This window comes from Alligator mississippiensis, chromosome 6, assembly GCF_030867095.1.
Source record: "Alligator mississippiensis isolate rAllMis1 chromosome 6, rAllMis1, whole genome shotgun sequence".
NCBI classification, from domain to species: domain Eukaryota; kingdom Metazoa; phylum Chordata; order Crocodylia; family Alligatoridae; genus Alligator; species Alligator mississippiensis.
Window position 1 is genome coordinate 74320449 of NC_081829.1, and position 19652 is coordinate 74340100.

The following is a 19652-nucleotide window of genomic DNA, read 5'->3' on the forward strand; positions in this document are numbered from 1 at the left end:
ATGGAGATAAAATGTTCTCAGTGGTGGCAGATGACAAAACAAGGAGCAACAGTTTTAAGTTGCAGCAAGGGAAGAATTTTCTCACTAGGAGAAAAAGAAATTTAGGTTGGAGATTGGGAGGAACTTTCCATGTATGAGGGTAGTCAAGTACTGGAACAGACTCAAGAAGCTGTGGAATCGCCATCCCAAGAACAGGCTGGAAAAGCTAGAATGGTTTAGTCAGGGATGATTATGCCTTGAGCAGGGGCCTGGACTAGATGACCTTGTGAGATCCCTTCCTCCCCTACTTTCCTATAACCCTGCTCCAACTCAAATAATCATAATATGGGAAGCTTTCCTAGTCTAGTGAATCCAACTCATAGAAAGTACATTTCCAAAGACAACTACAACGTTTAGCACCTTAACCTGCCACAGGTAAAGCAAGGGGACAAGGGTGGTTAGTATCCTGCTGCTACAAGGGTTTGTTAAAATATGCTCAAGAAATTAAACAGAAAAAGTCATGTCCCCCTCGACAGAGGAAGGCAAAAAAAACCCCATAGTCAGTTCCAGTCTGACCATTGGATAAAATTCTTTCCTGATTCCTAATGTGGCGATCTGTCTGACCCTGAGCAGAGGGGAAAGACCATTTAGCCAGAAATCTCTGGATTTTGGTCCCAGCAGGAGCACTGGCACACCCCAATAAAAATCCCCAGCACTGACTGCAGCCAACACTCAGTGCTTCTGAGGAAGGTGGGGGGAAAAAAAAAAAACAACCAAAAAACAAAACCTTGCAGCCTGTGACAACAGGAAAGGGCAAAAAAAACCCCTTCCTAGCCCCAAGCAACCGGCAAACATGGAAAATACTAAACACTTTCCATTTAGGTCTGCAATTTAGGGACAGTAAGCATAACTCCACATATCACGCCCTCTTACTGGACAGCCAGAATTCCCCTTTCTGCATCTCCTCCATAATCTTATCTCAGCTCCTTCAATCTTCTTTCATAACTAAGCCAGTTGTGAAGCTCTGCTTCATGCTCCTGCCAGCAAGAATGGTCATCTCCAGCTGGGGTGGGACCTTTTTTCTATTGTAAAAGAAAGATAGCTTTGAAATCTTGGCCCTCACAAAATCTGTTAACTTCAAAGGGAAGAGAAGCTAAAAGGTCAGACAACCTGTAGACAATCTTCTTTCATGCTAAAATTATAAGACTTCATTGGCCAATACAAGTGTAAACCTATACTTGTAATCAACATTTTAGAGTTTTTTCTCTTTCCATGCTAATAAAATCCTCTCTCTCAAAGCTTAAAGACAATATTTTTGCACTGAGCTAATACCAAAAGAAATTGTTTTGTAATACAGGGGTTTTCAACCTTTTTTTAAGGAGTGTATCCCTTCTGGGTACACTTCTGGTAGAGCGGGGGAGGGGAGGCAGCAGCCAGATGCAGAGTGGGGGAGGGTTGCGGGTGGTGGAGGCAGCATGGGGTGGTGGATGGCAGTCACCACTGCTGTGTGCAAACTCTTCCTCCCCACCACATCCACTTCATGCTCTTGCCAGCAAGGATGGTCATCGCCAGCTGGGGTGGGAGCCTCCCGCTAGCCAGGTGGTGCCCGTGCAGCCCGCAGAGGGGAATTGCTGCCCTCCCCCACACCCTCCCCTAGCTCCTGGGAGGTGGCAGTGGCATGGGGTGGGGGGTGGTGGCACTCCATCCCTGCCTGCCCATGCGTATCCCCTAGCCCGTTTCCACGTACTCCCAGTTGACAACCCCTGTTGTAATACGTTGTCATGTTTATTTAGAGTGCGGTAACTGAGCCTTGATAAGGGTAAATACTCCAGACTTCTGTAAACATTTGTTGGAAACTTAGGAAGATTCATAATTATTTTATGTATGTTAACAGAGATAAACACCTGAGCTTGGAATTTGCCTAAGTAAAAACATGCCTCCCTACCTTCATCACAAAATAGCTAAGATCAGTCTAGCTATCAATTGAGGAAAACAATCAATCTTTGCCTAAAAATTATAAACTAAAGAAATATACATTTTAGAACTTTATGGAGTATTTTCTTACCGTACCTGGTAAAATTCCCGAAGCCAGTTCTTCTGTAAATTTTCTGGCTGAAAAACAAAATATGAAAAGTAATGAGTGAGGTATAGAACAATTGAAAAAAAATCTGGATCTCATTGTTTTCTTTAATATATTCAAACAGAGAGTTTCCTTTCATACTAAAAGAGAACAAATTATCCTCTCACTCAGAACTCTCCTTTCAGTTTCATACCCTGTCTTGTCAAATTCCCACCCATAGACTAGACAAGGTGAAAGAAACATTGGCCGTTCTGTGTCAATGCAGTAAAAATATCCAAAAGCCATTTCATTTCATTTAGCATATGAAGTTTCAGCCTGTTGTTTCAGCCATCTTATATGGGTGTGAGGTGAACTGACCCTGTCTAGTATCAAAATGGTTGAGAAGTGCCCAATAATGGCATGGCCAGTTAAATCCTGGCTGACTGCCAAGACTGGTTGACTTTGCACGTGTGCGTGTGCATGTGTCAGTGCTAAAAACGGAACTCAACATATCAGTTTCTTGAATTAGAAGCCATGATCACAAATGTTTACAAATTAGGTTATGACAATTTATGTGAAGTTATCCTTTAAACCGAACCGCTTTCAGAAACATGTAGTCTCTAGACATGACTATGTATACAGTTAACAAATCCTCACAAATGTACAGCTAGCTACCTGTGTCCTATATCCACACTGGCCTTGACCAGGGATATTTCTTGCACTACTCTACATTCTGGCAAACAAAGCAAATGATCCCTGATCATTTTATTAACAAGGGACAACATATGGCATGCAGCATACAGGTTAGTGAAATGAAAATCCAAGACTACAATATGTGCTTTATGCCTTGAGGAATAATACAAACATTATAGGGTTTTTTTTCAAATAAAAAGGCACTATATTTAGTTCCTGCTATGTTCAATCACAAAACAAGTTTTCAAACAGCTAAATAAAGTTACCATATTGTTCCAATTATAAGTCAACCCTGCACACGAACCAATGTCATATTTTCAAGTTCAAATTTAGGGAAAATACAGCCTTTTCCTGAATGTAAGTTGACAACCACAGCTAAAGAACCTGGTCTGCCATTTGCCTTATAAAATTCCACTAGCAAAGAAAACCAGCAAGGAGAAGGCCCACAGGCTTTAAAAGTACTAAAAATATTAAAATAAAAACTGCACTGAAAAAGTTCTGACTAGGTATTTTTAAAGCATGAACAAATACTTTACAGCTGGTCTAAAGCTAGGATTATTTTTAGTAGTTGTATGGAAAAACACCAAACCTTGCATATTCTTTCTGATGATTGTTAACAACAGTTTTTAATTTTAAAAAACGGGGGGGAAAAATTTCCAAAATTTGGAAAAACTTCAGCCAGCAGTCAAACGTTTGCTGACCTTTTTCAGCTTAACAAAAGCCCACAAAAAGTAAAAACTTGAGAGCTCCAAAATCAGAAGCTAAGAGGTAATACATTAAGAGGTAATACATTATACCTAAAAGTATGATTACTATATATATGACATATTGAGGTTAGTGCATATTGCCTACTAATATCCATCACAGTGGATCAGGCATGTACATACCATATTTTTTTGCATACCACACATCCCAAAATAAAACACACACCTGTTTGGAAAGGGAGAATGATGGAAAATTTTTTTTTACAGAGTCATGGTCTAGTCCTGACCACAGGCAGTGTACATTCTGTACTGTTAACAAAAGCTACAGTGTCATGTCTCTCACAGGGCTAAGCTGCTGCCAATTCAGCAGTGGCTGTGAAAGGGTTAATGCTGTAGCTCTAATCCTGAATAGTGAACTCTGCCCCTCCCTTCCTACACCCTGCAGGAAGAGAATCACAACAGCCATCACACCACATCTCCATGCTTCTCTACTTACGACTTGCACACCAATTTTGGACAGCTATGTTTGGGGGGAAAAGGTATGTTTTACGTGAGTAAATATGGTAGTACTAAATTATGTACCAAGCACATTGATTATAAATTGAAAAAAAAAAATGTATATACATACATACACACACACACACACACACACACATATTTCTATAGAAGAAGTTGGATTTTCCTGTTCAAGAGGTGAATTGAAATGAAACCCTAAACAAACAGGTCTATAAAAAAGCATCTTAAGGAAAGCAAAAGACCCATTTGAAAGCTCTTGTATATTTAAATGTAGATCAGAGTCATTTTTCAGCCATTTTATACATGATGTGGTGACTATTTAAATTCCAAGCATAAATGAATGGGTGGCTCCTACAACATCAGCATGGAAATTCAGTGTGTAGGTCCTAGCTCTGCAAGTCCCTGAAAGTGCAAGATCATCACAATTAAGACAGTATTGTATTTCCTGCCTAGGTATACTGAAGGAATAAACTTTGTAGGAGCTTACGGGTTTTTAAGTAGAAAGATTGATTTTTAAGCCAAATGCTGGTTTTCTTTGGCATCACTCTCAGCCGCCCTCTCAACTACAAAGACAACTTTGACAATATTAAAAAAAAAGCAGGCACAAATGCAATGCCACCATGTAGTTTAACAATATTATTGCAGAATATTGTGATGTTCTAGAAAGGGCCAGTCCTAGGGACTAAGAGGCAGACCACTACCTGCCTGATGTAGTACTGAAGATAAAAGGCACATGAAACCTGATCCTATTCCACCATTATGGCTAGGGACAGACATTACACAAACTGGTTTAGGTGATCAGAAATTGGTTTAAACCTGTAACAGAATAGATGTTCACTGACCATAAACCAGTTGGAAAATGGCTGAAACCGGTTTGAGATGCACCTGGGTCAATGTAGAATCAGAATCAACTGATTTGGCTCAAACCGGTTTATGCAATGTCTGTCTCAAACAGCCCTTCCTGGTTCAAATTAAACCAGACTCCCCCAGCATCCCAGCATGTTCTCTAGGCTGGGTGGGGCTCCCTGCTTCACAGCAGAGCTGGCCCCTCCCCTCTGCTCCCTGGCTGGAGCTCTGGCAGAGACTTCAGGCATCTGCTTGGCTTCCTCCTGCTCCTCCCCCCCTTCACAACTCCCTGCTGAGCAGGGGTCCCCCCTTCCCTCTTACACAGATGTCTCAGCATTTGCTAGCATGCTACATGCTGGCTATGGTCAGCGCTGTGGCAGACAGGACAAAGGCAGACAGGACTGTACCACTCAGGACTCTTCAGAGCTAATCAACAGGTAATGTCCCTCCATCCTTTTTTGGAACAAGTTAAGAACAGCTTGAACTAATAAGAGGACCTTTTGTTTTGCTGATGGGGTGATAAATGCTCCCTGCTATGTAACTAAATGCTAGAGGTACACTGATACATCAATCCGATATCGGATCAGCACCAATATAAAGAAAATTTACTGCATTGGAAATCAGCCTGATGTGGCCAATAATTTGGCCGATAAATGCCCGTGCATACACTCAGCTGCAGCACAGCACATAGGCAGTGAGGAGCATAGCCTGGCAGTGTGGAAAGCTGAGTGCAGCTGGTCTGTTGTGGTGGAAGGGGAGGGGGAAAGGAAGGGGCATGGGGGGGCAGATCAAGGCCCCTGTGGTAAGGGAAGGAGTGGGGCTGTATTGGATTGGTATTGGCCGATATGCCTCCTTAAAAATCGGCCATCGATATCAGCCCCCAAAGTCTCCATGGGTGCACCCCTACTAAATGCTATGCATGCAAATGCTGGCTGGCTCCTTTGCTTACCAGCAAGGGGGGGACACCCCTCCCTAATAAGAGCATTCTGCTGGGGTCTAGCCACTTCCACCTCAGCTCAGCACTGTGGAAGGGAAGGCAGGGCTGCTCTAGCACTCCCTAGCTTCTAGCCTGAGCCACTGCAGTCATGTGCCTGTGTTTTCTGAGTCCAGAGGGAATGTCTATACACTTACAAACTGATTCATTCTAGGCAGGTTAAACTAACCTGCAAGGACTGAATCAATTCAGGCTCAAGCTTTTTGAATGTCACTCCCTAGCCTAGAAGCCTAAATGTATTTAGGCTTGTAAGTGGGAACCTGTTCTACCCTTCTCAAATCCCTAAACATCCATTAATACATTTACTTATATAAAAGTGCTGCCATCTTACCCTTCAGATTAAGTCACAAAAGAGCAGCAAGAAGAAGCACCCAGGGACTAAGCAAAGTAGAATACAATCACACTTAAATACCTCATTGGTAGAGTAGGATTTGGCTGAATGGAAGGTTGTTCTTGTCACAAAAACCTCAAATGGGTATTTCCACACTACAGACTGGCAGCTGGGTGGTTAATGGGACCATGATGAACACCTCAACTTTATTTTCATAGGTTGTGCTTTTTTTTTTCTCCAAATGGTTAGAATATTTTTCTTTGTCTTATGGACTTTCATACATATACATAGGTACACTTTTAATCTCTTATTTACATTTTAAAATAGCGGAGGAGGGAAGGGGAATAAAGAAATAAAGTAATAAATAAAATCAATGCTTTAATAAAATCACACCCCTGGAAGGAAAGAGGGAGTTTTAACCCTAGGCATGGCATGCAGATCACATTTCAGGGTAGGTGAAAAGTCATATGCCATAAACACTCATGGATTTCCAGTTCCTTGTAAAGCGAGATCTAGACTAGAAACTGATTCCAGACATCCTGCTTTTCCAAATGATGTTGGATTAAACCCAACTCAAATTCCAAACGCCTTCCCTCATACAGCTGAAGTCCTCTCCAGTTAAAAGTAAAAGAACCTGAACAAGCATACAGTTCTTAAAACATGCTTAGATGATCAAACTTAGATTCTCTTGACTTAAACAAACAATGTAAATGAATTCCAGAATAAATGACACTGCACTGAGACCTCAGCCTCAAATACAGACCATTCCTTCAGCAGTTATATAAGCTTTCCATTTAGCTTTTTATTTTGCAGTCTTAAAAAGATAAGGGTCAAAAGCTGCAAATACCAATGCCAAAGATTAATCACACCCTCATTCAGATTAGTCATGCCTTTTTGAGCTTAAATGAATGCAATTCTATGCAAGACACTAACTACAAGCAGCTTGCAGTACATAAATGAAAACCACTGATCTCAAACCCTTATCTCAAAAAAGGGAAAATAGAAAATGCTTATTTTGTTTGTCCACTTAAACTTGGAAGTGATATAAAATTCCTTCATTTGCAACGTGACTAAAGAATAATGTTATATTTTCAATGTCATTTCTAGTAAGATCAAATATTAAAACAAAAAGCCATATTATACTCTTCAGGAGCAAAGAGAAGCTGACAAAATTGCTTCAAGTTGCTCTTACAACTATATACCACATGTGATGGTCATCATATTTCAGCCTCCCTTTATAAAAAGAAAAAAATCGTAGGCATTTTATTAGTAGTGATTCTCAACCAGGGTGCCAGGGAACCCTGGTGTACCACCAGATCCTCTGAAAAGTGCCAGGAGCCTCAAGGAGATAAATGAGGTGTGAGGAGGTAAGCAGATAAACCAGGTTTAGGCTTGCCCCTGACTGAGCAATCCCACACCCCCATTGCCCAGCCCATGTGTAAGAAAGTAAGCATTGTAATATATAAATTAGTTTTTTTTAATTGGGAACCACTCAATTCACAAAAGATATGGAGGGGTTCCTCAAGTCCAAAAAGGTCAAGAACCACTATATTAGTAACACCACAAATCAAAATTGAATTTATTTTCAAGTCAAATTTCTCTCTCTCCAGTTTTACCACATATTTTCATATACTCATTCTCAGCCAATAAGAACAACTGTTCAAATCCATGCCCTTGAGGATGAATGCATTTTAAAAATGCAATTAATGATTTAAAGATTAAAAAACTAAAACAAAACATTGTGATCATCTGGTTTAATTTCTTACATAACAGATCATAAGGTACACATTAATGTATTAATACTTAATGATTAATAAATAATACACTCCAACACTGGTTTAAAAATGTTCAGTGTCGAAGAATCCAGCACAATTCTTGGTAAGCTAGTAATGAAATAAACTGGAAGGAACAAGTATACTGTTCTCATAGGCCATACTATGCTTTGGGCCCTTTTCCCTAACTAACTCCTACCACTTTGTTTTAAGCGCTGCTTTCTAGAAGCTGCTATTCTAACTGTACATGAGGCAAGAATGCCAAATCAACTCTTTCCTATAGCCCTATTGCTTCAGGTATGCTCTATTGCTCAAACATGGCTCCTACTGCCATTCTGGAAGATAGAAGTAACCTGGGTCTCCCATTATCCTGGTGTACAAATTCAAGAAAAAAAAAAATGTACCAGCTGTCATCCCTAAATTTTTTCAGCAGAGGGCAGCAGGAAGACAATATACTTAAGCAGGGAACAAGAGTTAAAAGTTGAACCACAGCTGAGCATTGAGCCAGCAATGGCCTAACTGATGGATTAAATCTATTTAAAAGGGAATTTGAAATGATTTTGAGACATGTTAGAAGTGAGAGCTGGATAATTTTCATTTGAACCTTGCTCCAGTTTTAATTCATTGGAACAGATGGTCATAGTTGAGAAATCTTCCGGAAGATTCCTGAGAAGCTTTTGGTATTGCTTTAGAGCTTCCAGATTAAACTCTCTTCAGTGTTCCCAAGGAAAATGATGAAGGCTGATGGGAATGAGAACAAGTCATGGCAAAATCGACTCCATCAACAATGGAGGCTGCTATCAGTTAGTGTCTCGTCTGCTCAAGGTATCTTGACACTGAATCTACTTTGACCAGTCACAAATACCCTAATTACCTCCAAGGGGATTATTGGTCTTTATTTTGAGTTTGCACCCATTTCTGTTGTTCAAAAATCTTCTCCTTGTCTCCTGTTTTCGCAGCTTCTGTAACTATGTATTTTTGCCTTTCTTCCTACCTCGTCAACCATTCCTTTAGTATTGCCTATACTGATTCTTTATCTTCCTTTCTTGCTAGTAGCAATGCAGTCTGTCCTCTCCCTTTTCTATATGTATTCTGGATGCCCCCAGCCATTTCTCATTTCTCCATCTTCAGGTGGCAAATTCCCTAATAGATTTCTCCACTTCAAATTTCTCTCAGACTTCATCTTCAATATTAAGTTTTTGAAAGACCTGAGATAGTGAATGATCTTTCTTCCAAACTCTTCTCCCTCCCTTATCTATATATAATTTTTAAATGACTTGTGTCAGAAAGGAAATAGAATGTAATCTGGACCTTCTGACTGCTCTCCCTGACTTTCTTAACTAGCCTCTCCATGGATCATCCCTTACTAAATCTTCTTTGTTTTTCTTAATAAAACAAAGAATTGTTCTTTTCTTACTCTCTTCACTGCTAAAATCTTGATTCCAAGTCTTGGGCATTTCTCACCATTCACTTGTGTGACCTTCTAAACTTTGGTCTCTCGACTTGTTCCCTTTCCAGTCTCTCAAAAATGCTATTGCTACTGTCCTCTTCAGTTCCCTTCTCATTAATCACTAAAAACCAGATCAACCTACTTGACTGGCTTCCTGAAATTTTCCATGGTTGAATAATTTCCTTGTCCCCACCTTCAAAGCCCAATATTATCTTGCCTCAACCACATTCCCCACACCCTCTAATACTTCCTATGCTCTACCTCCCCTGTTTCATGAAGTATTCATAGATTCATAGATGTTAGGGTCGGAAGGGACCTCAATAGATCATCGAGTCCGACCCCCTGCATAAGCAGGAAAAAGAGTGCTGGGTCTAGATGACCCCAGCTAGATGCTCATCCAACCTCCTCTTGAAGACGCCCAGGGTAGGGGAGAGCACCACCTCCCTTGGGAGCCCATTCCAGACTTTGGCCACTCGAACTGTGAAGAAGTTCTTCCTAATGTCCAACCTAAATCTACTCTCTGCTAGCTTGTGGCCATTGTTTCTTGTAACCTCCGGGGGCGCCTTGGTGAATAAATACTCACCAATTTCCTTCTGTGCCCCCGTGATGAACTTAAAGGCAGCCACAAGGTCGCCTCTCAACCTTCTTTTGCGGAGGCTGAAAAGGTCCAGTTTCTCTAGTCTCTCCTCATAGGGCTTGGTCTGCAGGCCCTTGACCATACGAGTTGCCCTTCTCTGGACCCTCTCCAAGTTATCCGCATCCTTCCTGAAGTGTGGCGCCCAGAATTGCGCGCAGTACTCCAACTGCGGTCTGACCAGCGCCCGATAGACGGGAAGTATCACCTCCTTGGACCTATTCATCATGCATCTGCTGATGCACGATAAAGTGCCATTGGCTTTTTTGATGGCTTCGTCACACTGCCGACTCATGTTCATCTTGGAGTCCACTAGGACTCCAAGATCCCTTTCCACCTCTGTGCCACCAAGCAGGTCATTCCCTAGGCTGTAGGTGTGCTAGACATTTTTCCTCCCTAGGTGCAGCACTTTGCATTTCTCCTTGTTGAACTGCATCCTGTTGTTTTCTGCCCACTTGTCCAACCTATCCAGGTCGGCCTGCAGCTGTTCCCTGCCCTCCGGCATGTCCACTTCTCCCCATAGCTTTGTGTCATCTGCAAACTTGGACAGAGTACATTTCACTCCCTCGTCCAAGTCACTGATGAAGACATTAAAGAGTATCGGTCCAAGGACCGAACCCTGCGGGACCCCACTGCCCACACCCTTCCAGGTCGAAACCGACCCATCCACCACGACTCTCTGGGTGCGGCCCTCTAGTCAATTCGCCACCCACCGGACTGTGTAGTCATCCACGTCACAGCCTCTTAACTTGTTCATCAGTATGGGATGGCATACCGTATCGAAGGCCTTCCTGAAGCCTAAGTATACGACATCCACCCCTCCTCCTGTGTCCAGGCGCTTCATAACCTGGTCATAGAAAGAGACTAGATTGGTCAGGCACGATCTGCCCGCCACAAACCCGTGCTGGTTTCCCCTCAGCATAATTTGCCCTGCCAGGCTCTCACAAATGTGAGCCTTGATAATTTTTTCAAAGACTTTACCAAGGATGGAGGTGAGACTGACTGGCCTATAGTTGCCCGGGTCCTCCTTCCTCCCCTTTTTGAAAATGGGGACCATGTTAGCCCTTTTCCAGTCCTCCAGGACTTGGCCCATGTGCCACGAGCGTTCGAATATTCCCGCCAGTGGCTCTACAATGATGTCGGCCAGTGCCTTCAGCACCCTCGGATGGAGCTCATCCGGGCCTGCCGACTTAAAGGCATCCAGTTCTTCCAAGTGACTCTGCACCATCTCAGGATCTACGCATGGAAGTCTGGCGCCTTGCTGCTGCCTCTCTACAACCCCAGTGAGAGACTTGTCGTGCCCCTCACTTAGGAACACTGAGGCAAAGAACTCGTTGAGGAGTTCAGCCTTGTCCCCCCTGTCCGTCACCAATTGTTTCTGCCCATTTAGCAGGGGTCCTATTCCTCCCTGGGCCTTCTTTTTACTCGCTATATATCTAAAGAACAATTTCTTGTTGTCTTTTACTTGGGTTGCCATCCTCAGCTCCATGGTAGCTTTGGCCCGTCTTACTGCCTCCCTACAAGCACGAGCAGAGGAGGTATATTCATGTTTAGTGATCTCACCTTGTTTCCACTTTTTATGTGCTCCCCTTTTGGCCCTTAGGCTGCCCTGGATTTCTCTGGTCAGCCGGGGAAGCCTCCTGGCCCCTTTCCCTCTTTTGCCTCGCTCGGGGATCGTCTTGCATCGTGCCCGAAGGATCGTTTCCTTTAGGCACAGCCACCCTTCTTGGGCACCCATCCCATCAAAACTCCTACTCTGCAGCGCGTCCTTGACTAATTGCCTGAGTTCATTGAGATCAGCTTTCCTAAAGTCTAGCACTTTCACCCTACTAGTTACCTTACCCACTCGACATCTTATGGTGAATTCTATTATTAGGTGATCACTATCTCCCAAATGGCTACCGATCTGGAGGTCCCCTACCATGTCATCCCCTGTTTCCAATACCAGATCCAGTATCCAGTCCTTTCTGTACAATCTATAGCCCTCAATATGTACCGCCCAGTCATGGGATGAATCCTACCAGGTTTCTGTTAGCCCCACTAAGTCATAGGTGTTTAGTGCAAGCAGGAGCGCTAGTTCATCCTGCTTGTTCCCCATGCTCCTAACATTAGTATATAGGCATTATTATGCTGTACCTCATGCATAGAATATTATTCTTGTTAAACACCTTCTTTTCTATGTAGAAGTGCACTGATACATTGGTCCATATCGTAGTGGGGGTGCAGATTTAGGCCCATGCAGTGAGGGAGGGAGTGGGGCTGGAGCTGGGATGGGGCCATGAGCAGCTCATCCAGGGTGCATGGGGGTGTGGCTTCTGCTGCTGCATGCACCCCATGGGGGCTATGGGGGGGGACATGTACCCCCCAGATCTGTGCACAGGGTGGGGGTGGGCTGCTGCTGGAGGCTGGGGCCGTGGGTGTCACTGGGCTCTTCCCAGCGAGGGATGGGGGGGTTGGCTAGGTCAGGGCTGCACTTGGGGCATGCGGCAGTGATGCTGCAAGGGGGGCTATGGCAATTCTGGGGTGGCTGTAGCCCATCCCATAGCCCCCTCCCCCCAGCGCTGCCACTGCTCACCCCAAGCACAGCTCTGGCCCAACATCCCCCCCAACCCACAACAGCAGCAGCCTGCCCTCACCCTGCACACAGATCTGGGTGGGGGGGGCACATGCCCCCCACAAGGGTGCATGAAGTGGTGGGATCCAGCCCCCAGACAAGTCACTTGAGGCTCTGTCCCACACCCCCTCACCCCTCCCCCCGGCTGGGCCTGCCCCAGCCCCACTCACCACAGAGGCCTCAATCTGCAACCCCCACGCCCCTTCCCTCCCCCCACCCCTTCCAACAGACTTACCAGCTGGCTGCTGCTCTCCAAGCTGCTGGGCTGCATATCAGCAATTGGATCAGCATCAGCTGATATGGCTCGCTAATAAATCAGCCATCAATATCATCCCAAAAAAATCTTTATCAGCGCACCGCTACTTCTGTGCATCCATATATTAAAACCTGCTTTCTCCAGGAATGCTTACTAGTAAGGACAAAGATGATAAAATTTACCATGCTCAATAACACACAGACATACAGAAAACTAGAACTCTTGGTTCCAAAATGATACCTTTTGTTAGACCAACTGGAAAATGGCAAGAAATCTGTCCTTTTCTGCAAGCTTTCAGGATCAGAGTCCCTTCATCAGGCTTTGGGAAAAGTGTAGATGGTACAAGATGGTAAAAAGTCCCCATAGGTCAACACAGCTCACAAAGACACTCTCATGGACCCAGAGGAACAGACTTCCATCTCCAGCTCCCTCTGTGCAAAAATTAACTTTATTTCCTACCTATGTAGACTTTTTACCATCTTGTGCCATCTACACTTTTCCCAGAGCCTGACGAAGGGACTTTGATCCTGAAAGCTTGCAGAAAAGGACAATTTTCTTGCCATTTTCCAGTTGGTCTAATAAAAGGTATCATTTTGGAACCACGAGCTCTAGTTTTCCGTATGTCTTTTTGTCTCAGACCAACACAGCTACCAAGTACACCCCCAAGAACACACATGCACTCACACTTTTAAAAGTACAGAATTATTGATCCATATCTTACTTTGGGTTTTCTCTTCCTAGACTGTAATTTCTTCAGGGCACCAAGCATTATGGATTTAAATACCGTTTAAAAAATATTCATTTAACCTCCTCTAATTATACCAGTTAAATGGTTAACCGATAACACAGCAGCTCAGACAGCTGCTGCTGGGAGCCCCTCCCATGGCTCTTTTATGGGGGAAGAGTGGGGAGAAGGGGGTGGCAAACCCAGCCAGACAACACAGCCCATGTGAAGCCCTGCACTGAGAGTAAGGGAACACTTGTGAATGAGCAGTTAATTGCTTAATTGAGGAATCATTACACGTCCTGATGTTTTCCTCTTTAACCTCATAGGTTATAGGTACTAGTCCCCCTCACCGCTCACCCTCACTCTCCTCCTCCTGCCTGCCCTGCAGCCTTCTAGCTCCTGCTGAGGTGGTATGCAAGTTCCCTTCCTTCCCTGCCAGACAGTGCCCCACCCCATGCTAACCAGTAATCACTGGGCTTATCAGTTAAATGACTAAGCATTTAACCTCTAACATCCCTACTGAGCATGTTGTATTTAGATTATGTTTATGAAGCACTGTTTCTGCAGATAATCTTTTATAAAGGGTATATAACCCAACCCAAACATTTTGATGAACTACGTAAAAGCTTTCTCCCAACAAGCATCCTCAAGCTTACACATCAACAGTGAAAATCTGCATTTACTATGGTTTCCACATAAACATCATAACTGGACCCTGAATATCTAAAATATAACCTGAACAGGCACTCTTGGGTTAAATCCTCATTTTCATCTTACACTTTCCATTAACACTGTGCACATTTTGACCAGGAAAACCACACAAGTAGGCATAGCTTCCCCCAGATTCAACAAGTTTTGTTTTTTTTAAGATGGTAAAATCATATGGAATCTATGTTAAAAGAAAAAGGTTGTATACACAGTGCAGCATAACTCCCTTAAAACAAATCCTTTTTTGATTTTTTTCCTGGAATTCCGAGTCCCATCAAAAACTGGTTCTTTTTATGCCGAGTTTCCACTTGAAAAAAAGTCTATTTATATCATGCTGGTAACGGTATTGGTCAGGAGTATAAAAAAAAAACAAAAAACAGCAAGGGAACTAACATATGGATACCACATGAGTTGGTAAGGTCTTAAAAACAAGCTGCCCTTCAATAGAGCGTATAGTCAGCCTCCTCTTCCCAATATTTCCATTTCTTAAAGCAATAGTGAAAAGAAAGTGAAAAACTGCTCTTCAAAAGCATGCAATCAAAGCAGCAGTTGGATAACTTGTTTTTAAGAAGGTTTTAAAATACTGGAGAAAGAATCAAAAGCTAAAATAAAAGTTATAGGTCCAAAATTAATAGCCTGAAATAAAATTTATTCAGTTTTATCCAAAGGAATAGAGAATGAATTATATGTACGTACATACATAAGGTATTTCTTACAGTGAATGATATATACAGTATTTCTTACAGTTTATTTTTAGCTAAATCGTCTTTTTAAATTTTTGAAATGTTTGAAAACTTATTGAGAGCTAGTATGAAAATGTGCAGATGGGAAGAGAAAGAAAGAATGCGTGTGCATTGGCTTCTTAAGAAATTCCTAAATATCCAGTGTGGATTAAAAGATTTGCCAAAAGCTGCCACAGTAAGGTTAACTTCCACTGATCCTCAATGTTAAAGAGCACCACCACTACTAAAATTAGCCCTTATAAGACCTGAGATTCAAGGGTTGCACTTCCAGTTGGAACGGTTTATCTTTAAACATTGCTCTCTCCCCCCTCCATAACCTATTTTCAGCACACCAAGAACAGTAAATTATGGCATTATTTTATTTGTTCATTTTACCTTATTTATATTGAAAGGAAAGAATCATCTTCTCAACGTGTCTTACTACAGTTACCTATTTTATGAAAAAATCAGTTATCAAGTATATAAATGTAAACATTCAAATTAGGATTTTAGTAGCTGTACTAATAACATCTAACATTTTTAATGTCATATAATAGCTTTAAAGTTTTGCTGGCAACCCCTTAACATTTGTACTTCAAGATTTATTTGATATAAATGTCAGGCTTACCTTTTGACCTTGTAAGTGCTCCTATTTCCACACACTAAATATTGAATTACAAAGATCATGCTAGCAGAAAGCCCACATCAAATAATGCATATTAACATGGTATTTTGTACTAACTGTCACTAACAGTTGACAAATAAAATGATGATAACCTGCGCATTATATTCAGGTCTTTGGACGTACCAGATTTCAAAGTCAACTGAGACAAAATAGCAGGGTTAAAAGAAGAAAAAAAAAAAAACCCTTGTAAGAATACAGAAGGATTTCCTAGAAATGTTTATCAACTTCTGTCAAATCTGAGCATTCACATAAATGCTAGGTTTCTTGTCTTTCAGTTTTTAAATACAATTTTCATAGGTAAATGATATATTAATCAACCCAGTGACATTGCACTACTCATAGCTTTCCTAAGACACAGCAGAAGAGAAATGGAAAAAAAATCTTCACTGCTGTTATTGGGTTTCCCTGCTGTCCACAAGTAAGGATAAAATAGTTTTACTCAGGGTGATGTTACAGGTTACCTTTAAAACATTTTAAATCTGTGGAATGTTATGCCATCAGAAAGTTAGAACAGTTTCAGAGCAGTCACAGGTGTAGGCTTGATGCCATTTCAGATCTGCACAATTGCTACTTGCCACTAGAAGGCCTGATAAGCAGGGGTGTGGATTCTCTCTCTCCTCTGGGGTAGGAGAAGTGGGGAGGATGGCACATAAGTTTGGAGGTGGAGAAACCACCATGGGAACTGTGATTTTCCTACGCAACAGCTTGCAGGAGCCAGTCGGAGCTGCGGGTGGGAGGGGAGAAGTCTTGAGAAGAAATGTTTTAAGTGAATGGGCAAGGAGGAGGAGCAAATAGAAAGGAGTGGAGAGAAAAAAGGACCAACATCTTGCACATGTTTAAATGAACTGGGGTTGAGCCAGGGGGAAGTTGGGTTAGTACTCACATGGGGGCAAATTGAAACAGTAAACTCACTGCATGCCACACAGGAGAAGGAGTTGGGTTAGCACCCGTAACAGGACACAGCTAACATGCGGCAGGCTCCCTGCACGCATGCCACACTGGAGCAGAGCTGCGACCAAGCAGTGGGAAGGGATATGGTTGCCCAGCACTAAAAGCCAACTGCCAGTTCTTCTTTCATTAATACTTTCTTGGGAAGAAATGTCATTTTCCCAATCACAAGATACCTATATTTAACAACGGGCATCTTTCATAAAAAGAACGCAGTGGCATGTAACATTGGACTCATCTTTGTACCTATAACACATTCCACTAATAATATATGGAGCCAAACAGAAGTTTGAGTGACTAATGATGATCATCAGGCTAAGCTAGATGGGGAGTTACAAGAACTCCCATTGCACAAATGGACTGCCAGTTCAACGCACAGAGGTGCTAGAATAAGCAGCAAACTGGTGAGCTGCATCAGGGTGCTCAAAGTGGTCAGGTTGTGCTGGGGTAGCATGCACTAGGGGAGGAGTGGATGTTGGCTTGGGGCCAGCATCACCCCCCTGGGCAGTGAAGTTGAGGAGGTTTGAAAGTCTGCCCATGGAGCAAAAGAGTGGGAAGAGCAAGAATGGTGTATCCTGAAATGTTGAAGGAATGAAAATAGAGTTTCTCTCCTCAGATCAGACTAACAATACCCTGGAATGACCCGAGTAAAACAGATAAAAGATAACTCTCGTTCAAACTGGCATAATTTTATGAAATGTTTCGAGGGTACTTAGCACAGGTTAACCCCTTCGATGAGTGAATGCTTCCATTTTAAGTGGGTTTTTGGTTGTAGCCATGTTGGTCTAAGGACACAGGCAGGCCAGGTTCTTTGGGTAGATGTGATATCTTTTATTAGACCAACTGAGTAGTTGGAAAAAAAAGTTCTTTGCAAGTGTTCAGGTGCAATCACCCTTCTCCCAGGTATAAGGGGTCTCTGCTGTTCTCCAAAGAAGAAATGTCAGGTTTAATCGAATCCATCCTAAAACTGCTTGTAACTCAAAGACCAAGTTTTATCCAAGACACAACAGACTTCCTGCAAAAACTCAAAAACACAGACCACCTTCTCAGCAATACCTTCCTAGACACCAGGATTGTCACTAGCTTATACACCAGCATCCCACACCTGGATGGCATACAAGTCTGCCTCACATATTTAGAAGAGTGAGATTACAACTCGGAATACAGACCTCAGGGTATCACTGAACTTATATACTTCATCCTTACATGCAACAACTTCAGTTTCAACAACCAACACCTCCTCCAGACCACAGGCACAGCTATGGGCACCAAAATAGCCCCACAATAAACCAATCTTTTTATGGCCCACCTGGAAGAAGAATTGCTCAAGAACTGCATCATCAAACCCATGCTATACCTGAGATATATAGATATCTTCATCATTTGGACTGAAACTTCACTCTCCGATTAATTTCCAGCAAAATTTCAACAATCCATCATCATCCCCGCATCAGACTATTGCTTGAATACTCTAACACCAGCATTTCCTTTGTGGACACCATGATCAATATCCACAATAAAATGGTAAAATACAAACCACCATATACAAGAAACCCACGGACCAACATACATATCTACACTACACCGAAGACAAACATACAGACAGAGTTGCCAAGTCACCCACTTGTCTCATTGGGCAGGAAACTTAAAAAAGACTGAAGGTTTCTCTTCCTTCCAGCCAAGGAAAATGGAAACTTACTGGCCTCTTTGTTCTTCAAACATTAGTTTAAGTAAAGGCTTCAGCATCATAGAGGCATAATTAGGTTAACAATAATAGTACTTAGATGTGACTATTAAGTAGTTTGTAAGAATGCTTAATTTATCACAAGTTGAGGCTTGTGATAAATGTTCGTAATGAGTAAAACCTTTCCAAAGTAAAGAAGGCTTGCATTTTGCTGGTGGTGATTTTTTGTCTGTGCTGAGTTCACTCGCTGAAAACAGAGCATGTTTTAAGCATGTTGAAATAAAAAACCTGCTGAGTTTACCTTATCCCATGTTCTGGACACAGAGCTTGTCCAGACCTACATGCAAAATTTAAATGACTAAATTATAATATCAGTGCCTTTTGCATAAGAACGTAAAAGCGTGATGGAGAGCACCTGAAACACAACAATACAGTTAATCCTATCTCTGGCTTTGGTTTCAAGTACACCCTATGCCCAACTACTCTAAATTGATTATGAATAAGTTCCCCTTTCAAAGTGATTGCCTCTCCCTTGTTATTACATTCCTCGCCAATCTAGGTGTCTGTGCCACTTGGAAAATATTTTGGGATCTGCCCTGTTATAACAATGACCTACACAGTGCCTTAAAATTCATGGTCTAAAGGGCTCAATTCAAGTAATTAAGCCCTACTGCAATTAACCAAGTAGTAAACCTCTGGTTTAAGGTATTGGGCTCAAGGAATCAAGGCTCAGTTAAGCAAATGATAAACCTCCGATATCAAGGGGTTTTGTACGTTAGTTTCACCCACAACAACAAGAGATAGATCCAAAAGGCTAACATTTGCAAACACAACCAAAGGACAACGACCCTTCACCCTGTCAACTTTGTCCAGACCCCGATCTTCAACCCATCAAGAAAATATGCTTTGAAGAATGAAAATAATAAAAAAAAAAAAAAAATGAAACTGCCAGCAAAGGGCGCTCATCCCAGAAGAGAAGCACCACTCTGACTCATCATAACCTGCGTCCAGCTAACCACCCTCGGCAACAGATCCACACTCGTGTTTATGAGAAAACCACTATTATGTCTAGAAATATACTGGACTTGATTATAGCTTACTTTATTTGTAGATTGCAATAGCCTACCTGTCATTTTCCTATATAATTTGTTATTTAATTAAAGCCTTTCTGCTGACTATTGATGGAAGTATTGTGTCAGTCTTCCCAAGCACTAAGTATCCCATTTTAATTGCAACCCCATGTGAACAGCCTTTCCTGCAAGTAGCCTAAACTAAATCAATATAAAGCAACACAAGAAAACTAGCTAAAGCTGTCATGTACAATAATGCA

The 19652-nt window shown here is 42.3% G+C and overlaps 1 protein-coding gene across 3 annotated transcripts in view; it reads right to left on the bottom strand.

Annotated features, from left to right (window-relative positions):
* The window catches only part of INPP5A (inositol polyphosphate-5-phosphatase A), a 457340-nt gene that overhangs the window by 335007 nt on the left and 102681 nt on the right, over positions 1–19652 (bottom strand). For all 3 annotated transcript variants that reach the window (XM_014607835.3, XM_019484184.2, XM_059730011.1), the window contains exon 2: positions 2050–2091. In XM_014607835.3, the coding sequence (XP_014463321.1) occupies positions 2050–2091 (42 nt within the window). The remainder of the gene's footprint in view (positions 1–2049; positions 2092–19652) is intronic.